The following is a 14,645-nucleotide window of genomic DNA, read 5'->3' as shown; positions in this document are numbered from 1 at the left end:
CTATAGACGAGAATATCGTCAAAGAGCACTACCACAAACTTCTGTAGGTATGGCTTAAACACATCATTCATCAGCGCTTGAAAGGTAGATGGAGCATTAGTAAGCCCAAATGGCATTATCACATACTCATAATGCCTTCATGTGTGCGGAAAGCGGTTTTTGGAATATCCTCTTCCTTCATACGATTCTAGTAGTATCCAGCCTTCAAGTCCAACTTAGAGAATAGTGTGGCACCACCCAACTCATCCAACAGTTCTTCAATTATAGGAATTGGGAACTTGTTGGGCACAGTAATCTTGTTGAGAGCCCTATAATCAACACAGAACCTCCAACCCCCATCTTTTTTCCTCACTAAAATAAGCGGACTCGAAAAAGGACTTACACTTGGTCTAATCATTCCTGCAGCCAACATTTCCTTCACGAACTTCTCAATCTCTTCCTTGTACCTGTGTGGATGTCTGTATGGCCGAATGTGTGGAATTCCGGATCCCTCCTTCAGTACAATAGCATGATCACACGTTTGGGTAGGAGGTAGGCCTTTGTGCTCTTGAAAAATAAAATATCCTCAAATTCTTCAATAATCGGTTGGATGCTAGTGGGAGTTTGCGCTACAGGAGAACACAACACGCTCATCATACCGAACTCAACATAATAAGCTTCTACTTCATTGCGCATCTCCTTCATGACTGCCTTGATTGATGCCACTGTTCTGGATGCTAGTGGGTCTCCTCTTACTTCGATTATTTTTCCATTTTCCTGAATTTCCAGCAAGTACCGCCCCAAATCCGCACTGAATTTACCCAAACTCTCCAGCCATTCAAATCCCAGAATGACATCCACTCCAACCAATTCGAAGAGGTAAAAATATTGGACAAACTTCAGAGTAGGGAGTTGTAATTCCACACCCCTGCAAACTCCTTGACTACCAAGACGTTGTCCATTTCCCACTTCTACAAAGTACCCTTGTGTATTTTCGATGGGAATCTTCAATTCCTCCACTATTCCTGGAGCTAAGAAATTGTAGGAAGCCCCAGAATCCATCATGACTATGACTTTCCTACCCTTCACAGTATCCCATAGTTTGAGGGAGTTTTTCGATGTCATTCCTGCAATACTACTCACATTCAGTTGTAGATTGATCTCCTCTTGTGTTGGTTCTTCCGACTCCTCCTTAATTTCTTCTTCCTCTTCTTCATGGCCTAGTAGAATAACATGGAGTTGTTTATTACGACACACATGGCCCGGAAAATACCTTTCATCACAACGGAAACAGAGATTCTGTCTCCTTTTCTCATTCTCTTCCTCTTTTGTTAATTTTTTGAAACCTGCTTCTCGCCTACTCCCAGAGGAATTTTCTCCTTCATGGACCCCTATTCCCCTCTTTGGCATCACGTTTTCAAACCTGCTCGTGTGTGCTTGGATGTGCTCCCTTGGCCCCATATTGGTACTACTGTCCATACCTGATTGTGGGTATTCCTGGGTCCCGGTCTCACGCCCAGTTAAAGCGGTGCGGGTGAAACTGACTCCATCTGATCGGGTTGAATACCCAGAATACCGACCCAACACCCTATTTCTCTCTTCCACCTTCTGTGTCGTCTCCATCAATTCGTGGAGGTCACCCGAACTCATCAACCTCACTTCAGCCTTGATTTCTTCCTTAAGTCCGTTCATGAACACCCCCTTTCATGAACTCTTCATCCGCAAAACGGAGAGGAGCAGAACGGAGCTCGAATTGCTCTCTGTATTCCATTACCGTTCCTCTTTGCCTCAACCCATTAACGCTTCATAAGGGTTTTCTGTTGAAGCCACTTGAAATCGGCTCATCAATGCTTGACGGAATAACGGCCATCGCACCGCTGCTATCATGCGTGATTCCCACCATTGGTACCAATTTAATGCCTTGCCTTCAAGACAAACCTCCGCAGTATCCACTTTCTCCTCATCTGGAATGCGGTTGATTTCAAAATATCGCTCCACTCGGTATACCCAGCCGTGGGGATCCTCTCCGGTAAAGTATGGAACCTCCACTTTCTTCACACGTTCCTCTCTCCGGTTCGCTGCATCATTGTGTAACCTTTTCCTTCGGTAATCTTCTTCACGATTACTACTATTCTCCACTCCTTCTCTTCCCAATCCCTTAATTTCCCCTATTGTCTCCTCCAAACGACCGGTAACCGTTCTCATCAAGACTTCCATTTGTTGTCTTAATGCCTCTTGAAACGATGCCTGCATCCCCTCCAATCTCCTCTCTATATTTTCCAATCTATTTTCCATTCTTGTTGAAACCATCTAGATGCTCCCAAGATCGGGAGCTCTGATACCAACTTGATAGAAACCAGTTAGTATATCTTAAGAATTTGACAGCAAAAGAACAGTAGAGAAAATGCTCTAGCAGAATTATATTGATGAAATGCTAGATTACAAGGAATAATAGAAAACTAGTGCATTATAGTAAGAAAGAAAACAGAAACAGCAAGATCCTCTACCCTGTGACAACAGTCACCCCTTAGTTCCCAATCTGAATGCCTGCTAAAAACTAACCCCCCTTCTCCCTTTTTATTGCTCTCAAAACTGTAACTGCCCACCCATTAACTCCCCTTAACTGTCCACTTCCTTTTTTTCCCAAACTGCCTACACCCCTTCCCTATTCCTAACTGTCCAGCCCTTTCCATTTCTTTCTTTGAAACACCCTCTTAATTGGAGGCCTATCATAGCTCTTGGATCCAATTATCCACCTCCTCATTGTTCAACATAGAAAGAGCTGAATACATCATTTTTCTAGACAAAGCATCTACTGTAGAATTCTCCTTGCCTGGTTTGTATTGGATCTCAAAGTCCAAGCCTACCAACTTGACTGCCCACTTGAATTGCTCATCTGAAAACAACCTCTGGCCAGTTAAGAATTTTAGGCTTTTTTGATTAGTTTTGATGATGAAGTGTCTCCTCATAAGATAATGTTTCAACTTCTGAATGGCTTGAACAAGGGCCATCAACTCCCTTTCATAAACCGACTTATGTTGACCCTTCAAAGACAACCCATTGCTCCAAAAGGCCAGGGGCCTACCCTCCTGCATCAAAATAGCCCCCAATCCTTTACAAGAGGCATCAGTCTCTATCACAAATTGTTTGTTGAAATTAGGAGCAACCAATATAGGTAATTCCATCATGTCAGCCTTCAATTTCTCAAAAGCAATAGTAGCATCTTGAGTCCAAGTGAAAGAGTCCTTTTCGAGAAGATCAGTCAAAGGTTTTGTTAACCTCCCATAATTCTGTATAAATCTCCTGTAATACCCTGTTAATCCAAAAAATCCTCTAAGGCTCTTAATATTGATGGGTTGAGGCCAAGTCTTCATAGCCTCTACCTTAGATTTGTTAGCAGACATCCCATCTTCTGAAATAACATGTCCCAAATATTCAATACTAGCTTGGCCAAAACTACAGTTCTTTATATTAGCCTGTAAAGGGTTCCTTTTCAACAAGGTTAAGACTTCTCCTAAGTGTTGGATGTGTGAATATAAGTCAGAATTGTACACCAATATATCATCAAAGAAGACCAGAGTAAATTTCCTCAAAAAAGGCTTAAGGATCTCATTCATAAGGGATTGGAAGGTGGATGGGGCATTAGTCAGTCGAAAGGGCATGACTAAGAACTCATAGTGCCCCTCATGAGTTCTGAAAGCAGTTTTGCCCATATCCTCTGGCCTCATTCTTATCTGATGGTATCCTGACTTCAAGTCTAGCTTGGAAAATACTCTTGCACCCCCTAATTCATCCAATAACTCTTCAATTAGAGGGATGGGAAACTCATTAGGAACAACGATTTTGTTGAGGCCCTGTAATCCACACAAAACCTCCACCCCATCCTTCTTTCTTACTAGTATGATAGGGCTGGAATAAGGGCTTATATTGGGCCTAATCACCCCAGCTTCCAACATTTCAACCATCAATCTTTCTATCTCAGACTTTTGGTAATAGGGACACCTATAAGGCCTGAGATTGGGTATTTCGGCCCCTTCCTTCAAGTGTTTGGCATGATCATGGCTCATAGATGGAGGTAACCCTTTGATGTCTTGGAACACCTCTATATGCTGCTGCAAAACTTCTTCTATCCTTAGAGGAACCAACCCCTCTGGTCTTACTACCTCAAGGGGCTCATACTGGAGCAACAATCCCTCTCCTTCCTTCAACAATACTTGCATGAAAGCCCCTAGTGATAATTCTGCCCTAGTCAAAATAGGATCCCCTTTGAGAGTAACCACTGTATCCCCTTTCCTCATTGTCAGTATCATCCTACCAAAATCAGCTTGTACTTCGCCAAGGCTTGCTAGCCACTCCTATCCCAAAACCAGATCTACCCTTCTTAAAGCAAATAAGTAAAAATCTTAGGTTACCTCTAAGTGTTGCATCCTCAGATTGAGTTGTGGACACCTTCCTCTACAAGTAATATGGTTTCCATCTCCTACCTCCACCACATAGGCTTTGGTATTCTCCATAGGCAACTATAATTGTTCCACCAGGTCCTTTGATATGAAGTTATGTGATGCTCCACAGTCAATTAATACCACCACAGGATGCCCTCCAAGTGTGCCTCCAATTTTCCAGTAGATGTCAATCCTTTCATAGAATATAGAGAAAGTTGTAAAGAGTTAAAGATTTCAACCTTTGGCTCCACTTCTCCTTCACATTTAGCTTCTTCCTCATCAGCCATAAGAAGCATCTTCAACTGCTTATTTCTGCACCTATGCTCCCTAGAAAAGGGCTCATCACACCTAAAGCAAAATCCCTTCTCCCTCTTCTCCTTCATGTCAGCACTAGTCAATCTTCTATAGTCATCTCCAATCTTAGAACTACTCACTTCTTGATTGCTATTGAGGGGTGCAGCCACACTTCCTACAGAGGAGCTTTCCTTCCTAAAGCTATTAGTAGCAGAGGGCTCTAAGGTGACCACCTTGTTATAGGAATTAGTTCTGGTTGATCCAAATGACCTTGAATACCTAGATTGAGTCATTCTGTTCACCACGATGTTCCTTTGCTCAATCAGAATGGCTTTTTGAATCACCTCTAGCAGAGTCTTCAATTCATACAATCTTACTTCCACTCTTATCTTCTCCTTGAGCCCATTCAAGAATACCCCCCTAACAAAGTCTTGATTGATTCCTCTTAATGCTCCAACAAATTTCTCAAACTCCTCTACATATGCCTCTACTCCTCCTTCTTGCTTCAGGGATAGGAGTAATTCAAAGGGGTTCTGGGCCATGGCTGGCTGGAACCTTCTTGCTACTGCCAATTTGAAACTCTCCCAAGTAGGGGAATGATTGCAATTTTCCCACAATTGGTACCAACTGAGGGCTTTCCCTTCCAAAGCCACCATAGTAGCTCTCATTTTCTCAGTTTTAAAAATAGATCTAAGAGTGAAATACCTTTCCAGCTTCTGCACCCAACCATAAGCATCATCTCCCATCAGAACTAACTTTCCCTCTCAAATCTATTCTATTTATAGTAATGCACTTCTAACTATTTTAACTATCCAAGGGTAGAAAATGAAAGTTTGTTATTCTAACCAAACTTTCTTCTTTCCCATTTTATATACATTTGTAACCCTTGGTCTAGTATTAGCCTTATCACTTCTAAATATCAATGGTAACATACTATCATCATTCAATTTCTGATTGTAAAATGGTTCCTTGAAAAACTTTTTACAATGTCACTTTTGCATTATGGTTTTTTCCTCTTCCTCTGTGTTTATGAAGACTATTCTACTTTTTCACCATCTTATATGGGTTTAAAATTAATCATTTATTTAATGAGTAGGAAATGGTTAGAACCTAAGAATATTGAATTGAGGAATTGCTTTTTTTATAACATATTAACATTTAATTACCATAATTTTAAGAGTTGAGACATGAATTGCAGGCAATATGCCACCACAGATTTCCCACTAGAATGTAGTGTGTTGGTGCAACAGAAACAATCATTGCAAAGTATTGGCTACAACAATTAAATAAAGGAATAGAAGATAAGATAATTTATTATAGGATAAGAATCGTGTCTTAGATACTCGGGGCCTTATGCTCTGCTTGGGTCCCTATCTTTTCTTGGTTCCCAATCCAATATATGGATTTTTAGCATTATGGATCCAACACGGATGTGGCCCCACCACGATCCTGCTATATTTCCATCTCTATCAACTCATTTGATTTATTCTCGGACACTGCCTTTGGTAGGCCTTGTTTAACCAACCTATCATTTACCCTCCTTTGCCACAATCTATAATTATAAGTCCTATTGAATTTCTCCACCATGAATTTGACGCATGGGTTACGAGTCACCTAGCAATTGTTGACCGTGATACTAATTAGAAGCGATCTTTCTGCAATGTTGGCCACAAACAATGGAATAAATGATAGATTAAGTAGAAGAGCAAAAAATAATTTGTTAAAGGATTTTCGCCAATTGTATCTACGTCCCCAAGAGCATTGAGTGGCTAGCAATATATTATTCAAGAATAAGTATTACGCACTCTAGTAGACCCATGGACCCATATGGTGCTTCCAATTACTGCAAGTTATAACAAAGAACTCAAGTCTAATATATAATATGGGTGACATGTTGGCACTCAGAGTAGCTTATGCCATGGTTATCAAAATTGCGAGTTAAGTTGTTGAAGTGTACAATTCAATGAGTTTTGGTGGAGCGGCGCTTTGGAGCGTCAAATCGTGGAAGCACTGCATGTTATCGCGTTGAGCTGTTGAGGAGGAAGACTGTTTTGCAGGTCGTGCAAATAGAAATCTCAGGTTTGAGACCTGAATTTTGACCCGACTCTTGGCCCGAATTCAAGGTCCAATAGGAACCCCAATTTTTACCCATTTTGTTACTATTTCAGCTGTTTTGCACCTATCAGCCATTTCGCACCCCTCATCTCTCAATAGTCTCCACAATGCAACAATTTTCTCTTTCATGGAGAGTTGCAGACTTCCACCTCTCCCATCAAGCCCGCAACTTCCTTTCTTTGCTTCTAAACATGCAACTTTCTCTTCTCATTGTTCAACACCTTTTGTTTTGGTAGTATATGATATTTTGAGACTTATGATTTGCAAATCTCTTATGTTATAGAACTGGTATCAAATCAGAATGTAGAAACAGAAAATAGAAGAAGAATAGATGCAAGATCAATGTGATCTTGATCAGTAACTTGTATTATTGCTGAAAATGTGTATACAATGATGAAGAACTCCTTCCACAAGAGAGTAACTTCCCTAACTGATTTCCTAAATCAGTTCCCAATTACAACTTCTCCAAAAACTACCTCTTACAAGCTTTCCCTCCTCTATTTATACAACTAATACACTAATCTAACTAACTAATAAGGGTATTATAGGAATTCCCTCTTTATTTAATTCAAACAACTCCTAACAACAAACCTCTTTTCTACTACCCTATGCCAACCCTATCATTATTTTCTGGGCATATGTGTGTTTGTATATTTTTAAATGTAATGTTGTATTCTGGGTGAAGCTATGTTTCGTATTACACTCCACCACTTCTACGATCCTAATCCCGCTCCAAGGTTGACTCTATGCTCTAACAACCTTGGCTTATGGTCCCACTCAACTGCTGCATTTAGTCTCTGACTTGATGAATGTGGCTGCTAAACTGTATTAAACTTTCTATTTCTATATTTAGTGGCTTAATCATGGTTTTTCTCATCATTGGATGATAAATGTGAATTTTCCTTGGAAAATCTATTAGCATGCTTTGTTGAGAATTCTCAATCCATCTTGAAAACTTGAACCATGTTTTGTTTTCAAAAAGTTATTTGATCAGTGATGTGTCCTTTGATAATCCTGGTGTCATTTGTTTCTTAGATTGCATTACATGCTTCTCTGAGCTGTTGATATGGACATTTTCCATGAATTTTGATGAATTCATCAATTCATTTAGCAGACTTTTGTGTGAAATTGCAATGTGTTTGTGGACATGTGACAACATTGATATGAATTAGTAAAGTTTCAGTACGATGCACATGTTATAGAGTGTCGTGTATTAAGTTTGGGCTTGACCCATATTTAACTGACCCAAAAATCCAGTGCGGTCCAACAAGGAACTTTCATTGAATTTTTTTCTTCTATAATAGGAATTTTCATGGGATTTATGTGTTGGTAGCAAAGTAATAGAGCTAATAAGTTGTAGAGTTTGCAAATATCTTTCACATGACTGTTTGAGTGTACTAGGACTAGAGTTTGAGCATTTGATTGTGCATTTGGTTATAACAACATATATAAAACCTTAAAATATTTTTATCAGTGCAGAATAAAGAATAAATTGTATGTCATGGGTTTTGCTTTCCTGAGAATTCATATGATATATTGTCTCCTAAGTAACGTGATTGTTAACCTATAAATCTACATTCTTCTTTCTGTACAAACACATGATCTAAAGTAGCTGACCGAAAGTGCTGCTTATCTGATCTCAGTTTTCAAACTTTTTGCTTGTCTTTTTCTTCTGTCAAGCTTCGGCATAATGAAAAGGTTGTTTGCTTAATGACCTGGAGGTCATGGGTTTAAATTCTAAAAACAAACTTATTCGCTTACATGGTAAGGCTGCATAATCTCACTAGGTGGGAACCTGGTGCATTTGACCACTTTGTTTCTATTTGTATTTGAAGTTACAATATAATCACTTGAATTTAAGATTTTGCTTTTGACAATGTATGATGTTACTTTGCCATCACTTTAACCAGTATTTTTATTAGGGTGTTTACACAGCTCCTATATGAGCTTGATTGTATTTCACTTTCCCTTCCAATTAGTCACCAACATTATTTCCAATATCTATGACCTTGTCCCTATGCATATCCTTGTAACTAATTTATGATATTCAGCATTTTTATATAACTAAATACTGCTTTTCAACATTTAAAGTTTACTTTTTATTTATTTCTTTCCAGTCCTTTGTAGTTGTAACAGAGACTAGTTTGTTGGCTGGAATAGCTATCTATATACTCATGGTTCAATAATTATCTAGTTCCCACGTATAATTTTATTCTAATTTTAGATGATAAATATTTATAAATTTTATTATTTATGATTTTTTCCTATGTATATGTGAAGCAGCTTGTGAAAGATTATAAGGCCTGGGCTTCAGGGGATACCTCAAGGCAACCTCTTGGGACAGGTGAAATATGAAAACATGAATAAAAATAGCCCTTGCCACTGGTACTGCCCTTAAATTATATGGTTAATAGGTTATACAAATTCCGGTTGTAGTAAGTGCATTGATGTATTCTTGGTTTGTTATATTTGAGTATAAAAATAATAATATTTTTCTCTTTTCTTATGAGGGGTTGTGAAATAAAGAAAATTATTGTTAGTTATGATATTGCAGTTATAAGTTCATATCAGCCACATCACATGTCCCTATTTGGCAGGGTACATAGTCCAAAGAGAGTGTGGATACACCCCAAGTGGTATATGGTCAAAAACTAAAAAGGGAAAAAGTGGTAAAATAAAAAGAGAAAAAAAATGTATATGTACTTGAAAGATGGTGGACTTGGGTGTAATTAAGAGTGTTTGGTAAAGTTATTTTCCTCTTATATAGACAGTTTTATTTTATAAAGGAGTTTTGACTTTAATCTAAGATGTTTGATGAATCCCATTGAAGTATTTAAAAAAAGCTCTTGCATAGCTTTGTAATAAGTCATCCTCATCCCACAACATAATCAGGTCTACAATCTTGGGTCTCAAAATAAAAATGTAAGCACTAATAGTATACGAGTTTTATATATTTTTATTATATTATTCATTATTCATATTCAATCATTATTTACTATTAAAAAAATAATACAAATAAATGATAAATCACTGATAGTACATAGATATTATATTCAATGTAATTTGCTGGTTGTCTAGGACCCAAAATCATTGAACTATTATTTTATTTGTGCTTCATATATGATCAAGGTGTTAGGTTGTAAATACTAGGAGAACAAGCCATGAACTATGAATACGACTCAAAGTTCCATATGGGTTCGTTCCATCAGTAGAAAAGTCGAAGTTTCGGGAGCGTTACCAAAATTAAGAAAGAAACTACCAACTTTCTTCCTTTGCAAAAAATGAGTTGGATGACGAATCTTTTCATCACATTTTATTTGATTTGCGTTACATCTAATGCTGTTTGTGTCATTTGCATTAGCAAACAATTACTTGAACTGCAAAATTACTAGAAGATACCATAAAACCTTCCAAGAATAACTTGTGTGATTATATTAATTGTCTCAATTTCCTGTTTCGGTCTAATGAAAAAGTTGCACTTAATTAAAAAGAAAATTTTTAAAAACACAAAATAACTTTTTTATATTACTTGAAGAAAATTGATTGGATAAAAACACGGGCATAATTATAATCAACATCCTTCACTTTGTAGTGTGATACGCCGCTCCCAAGGCACTCTTACAAATCTTCAATCTCTTTCCTATACAACATGTAATAATTGGGACATGGGTATATTTTTTAATAACTCTTACACATCTACCACAGTAGCTTATTTGTTTCATAATTTTGGGACTGTAATGTGTTACCTGTCGGAGGTAGGGATGGCAACGGGCACGGGTAGTAGCTACCCGCTACCCGTTTCAAAATAGAAGAGTAATATATGTTGGAATTTTTGACAATTTATGAGTCACAAATATAATTCTATAATTGTGTTATGGCCATTATGTAATTAGCCAAAATATAAAATGATCTTAAGTAATTAATTTGGTGGCTAAGGGCATATGTGTCATGAAATAATAATAAGTGTAGATACCTTCAGGCAATTTCTGATTTGATGAAGGGACTGAATCAGAATTATTGCAACTAAAGTAGTAACCACTACGGGGTTACTTTTATGGGTTATGGTCCCCATTTGTAGAGCAACAGGTTTTCAGGTGTTAAGGTTAAGGAGAATAAGGTAGGATGAGAATAGTGTTATCCAGGATAGGATAACACTATCCACCCATCCATAAGGCTCATTAGGTATAAGGATGAGGTTTCTCCTCATAACCAAAAGGCTAAGGCAAAACACACACTCTCCCTAAGGCACACTAAAGAAAGCTCTCTCATTCCCCTCTAGAGAAGCATAAGGAAAACCGTAAGGCGCTCTATCATCTGGAAGATCATCGCACCCTCATACCTTCGAGATCCCGGAAATGGCTCAACAAGGTATGTTCTTCTTCTTCACCATGAACTCATTTGGGGTTTCTTCGGTCTGGACCATGGATGTTCCATTTGGGTGTATGTATGGGCATACACATTCGGTTGTGGGAACAAAGCCATGGTCATAAGGACTTCCGCATTCACTCTATGGATTTCGGATGGAGAAGGAATTTCTCCAACAAAAATATATATATCCGCCCGTACCCATACGGGTACCCGTGAGCGGGTATTTGTGGGTATTTCTGGAATAATTTTTAAATTTTTACTTAAATTGTGTTTTAAATAAGATGAAACTTAATTATTTTTGTACCGTATGATTGAATATTTGACAAAAATGGTAAATTTATTGGTGGTTTTCATTTGTGTGATTTTTTTATCTCATTTTTTTAACAAAAATATATATATTTTCTTTGTAAAACATGTGTGTTTTTACACATGTAATAATATTTGTAGAGTTTTTCACCACCAAACTCAATAAAATATGTAAACAAAGTAAAAGGAAAAAATATTCAGTGTAATAAATGTTAGAATAATATATTTTTTATTTTAATTAAATATAATATATTAATAATATAAATAACGGGTACCCGCGGGTACGGGTACCATAATACCCGTACCCACCCGTATGTACTATGGGTATTTTTAAAAACCCATTTATAATACCCGCGGGTACGGGTTTTTTTGCCATCCCTAGTCGGAGGCATGTCTTGCAATAGTTTTTATTGCTCCACCTATTTCTAGCCTTTACATCGACCAATATTAACATCAGTGACAACCATGTGAAATTAGTGCACCCAATATGAATCATGTAACTATGTGCAAGGGAATCATGTAACTATGTTATCAAGTCCATGATAACGTTTCTACAATTGGAATTTATTTCTTTGGTTATTGCTAGTGCAAATGAATTTTGAAATAGCTAGAGTTGAAGAAATATTCATACGCACGCAAAGATTACACCTTTACAAAGGAATTATGAGAGAGAAATGTTTGATCCCCTTGGAGAAGGAGATTAGAGATGATATCAGACTATTGACAAGGGCGACGAAAATTAAGAGATTCGATAACGTTATCGATATATGCGCCTATGCGGGGTACACTTATTTTGTAAATTAGTCTACTTTCTATTTTTTATATTATTGATCTACTAGTTAAATGGACATTTGTCTATATTTTGTCAAAATAATTAAGCAAATAAATCCATTAACTAAATAAACCCGTTTAGATTTTAGGGTATTGACCTTGCCAAAGTAAATTAATAAATAAGCTAATCCATTTAGATTTTGGGTTCTCTTCATTACTTCCATGTCTGCCTTTTTCTGTCCCTTGTGGTTGCCTTTCTGTTGTTGTGTTTCTACTTTGTCCATGATTCGAGAATAACCACATACCAGAATACTAAAGAATTATCAGTCGGTTCTCGCGAATTGGGTGGAATTTTAGACACAATGATGGGTTACAACCAATTTTTTAAAACCACTTTTATGTTTGCAATTGTAGTAAAAACAGTGTTGTGAAACCCGAGCCGGACATCAAACCGGTAGAGGTCCCGTATTAGGTTTAATCGGTTTAAACGGTTAAACCGTCCGGTCTGACCGGGTGATTTCGTACATAATTAATAATTTTTATTTATAAATATATAGTTATATATAAATATAAAACTTTATATAATTAATAATTATGTATAATTATATTGGAATAATACCTCTTTATCTTTTTTGGACCGTAGTAAAACAAAATATTATAACATTGTCCCATTTTTTTTATTTTTAAGTGAGCCGTCCGGTTTACTTCCCGGGTTAATCCGGTTTAACCGGGTTTAACATGGTCGGACCGGATTTTTTCCGGTTCAAAGCGATCAAACTCTCATTCGGTTAAGACGGCAAACCAGAGCCGTTCTCAAGTCCGGTCAGCGGTCAGACCGGTCGGACCGTCCGGTCCGGTCCGGTTCTAACAACACTGGGTAAAAATGTGGCTAATGCGTTTAATTTAGTTTGATGATTGCAATTTAAAATACTAGTTATCAGTTAAAAACTAGGCTTGTGATATTAATTTGTCATGTGATTTGGTATCTATGTCGGAAAAACCTCTATTATTGGGTGGATAATAAGTCAAGACTACTTTTGGATATTCTTTTATGGAAATAAAATTAGAAGGTTAAACATTGTTTAAGTCATTTGTTACTCTCATAGAATATCATTGTGATAATGGATTGATGTTTAAAATCTCAAATTTCAATGTTTCAAACACACTTTTTATCCTTTGGCTTTGCTAATAGTAGGTGTGACAACTCTCTTTTCATTCTTAATCAATCCACCTACAAAGCCTATGTCTTGGTATATGTTGATGACATAATTGTCACAGGCTCTTCTCTACAAAAGGTTAAGGAAATTATTACTCAACTTAGCTCTACATTTGCTCTTAAGCAATTGGGATCTCTTGATTATTTTCTTGGCATAGAGGTCGAAAGGCTAGGTACTGGATCATTGTTTATCTCCCAAAGCAAATATATTAGAGATCTTCTTGAGAAAGCTAATATGAGCAATACTAAACCTACTGCTTCGCATATGGTATCAACTGCTAAACTCACTAAGGTAGGTTCCAATTATCTTGAAAATCCCTCTTTATACAAATCCATAGTAGGGGCCCTTCAATATGCAACAATTACAAGACCCGATGTTGCTTATGTTGTTAATAAAGTGTGTCAGTTTCTCTCTAGTCCTTTGGAAGAACACTAGTCTGTTGTGAAGAAGATACTTAGGTATCTGCTTGGTACTCAAGATTATGGCATCCTTTTGTAGCATGTTTCTCCTAGTTCTCATCTACCATTGACAAATTGGGCTTCTGATTATGATGATAGAAAATCAACCTAGGTGCTTGCTTATTCCTAGGTAATAATCCTATCACCTAGTGGTCCAAGAAGCAGACAACCATATCCAGATCTAGCATAGAGGCTGAATATAGAAGTCTTGCTCTTTTGGTTCAAGAATTCCAGTGGGTAAAGTCTTTGTTGACTGAACTCCACTTCAATTTCTCAACTCCTCTTGCTTTGTGGGACAATTTAAGCATAGTGGCTCTTGCTCACAATCATGTGCTTCATCAAAGGACTAAGCATATTGAATTGGATCTTTTCTTTGTCATGGACAAAGTTCAAGGCAAAGCTCTTGTTGTCAAGCATATTCCAACAGATTTTCAGACTGCAAATATCCTAACAAAAGCAATGTCCTCTACTAGATTCTATTTTCTTAGACAAAAACTCAGGGTTTCTGATTTTCATGATGTTCAAAAGCACCATGGGTTTCAAGGGGGAATATTAGAAAATAGAATTAGATAAGCTAGTTGTTTAATGTTTAGTGCTAGCTTGCCTACGTGTGCAATACTCTATAAATAGAGCGGGTGCTCTATTCTTTTATAATTCAAGTTTCATTTTAATAAAATCAGATTCATTCCTCTTTC

General features: G+C 37.3%; 1 protein-coding gene across 2 annotated transcripts in view; it reads left to right on the top strand.

Moving 5' to 3' along the window:
- LOC109325934 (uncharacterized protein SYNPCC7002_A1590) overlaps positions 1-9,510 on the top strand; it is a 19,507-nt gene extending 9,997 nt beyond the window's left edge. Inside the window, exons 6-7 of one of the 2 annotated variants that reach the window (XR_002105202.1) lie at positions 9,114-9,236; positions 9,385-9,510. Coding sequence is in view for 1 of the 2 variants with exons in the window: in XM_019558552.1 (XP_019414097.1) it covers positions 9,114-9,185 (72 nt within the window). In the remaining variant the exon portion in view is untranslated. Of the gene's footprint in view, positions 1-9,113; positions 9,337-9,384 lie in introns of those variants that run through there. The other variant, XM_019558552.1, reaches the window with a different exon arrangement.

The sequence above is a fragment of the Lupinus angustifolius genome, chromosome LG13 (assembly GCF_001865875.1).
Source record: "Lupinus angustifolius cultivar Tanjil chromosome LG13, LupAngTanjil_v1.0, whole genome shotgun sequence".
Lineage (NCBI taxonomy): Eukaryota > Viridiplantae > Streptophyta > Magnoliopsida > Fabales > Fabaceae > Lupinus > Lupinus angustifolius.
This window is presented reverse-complemented; position numbering and strand designations above follow the sequence as displayed.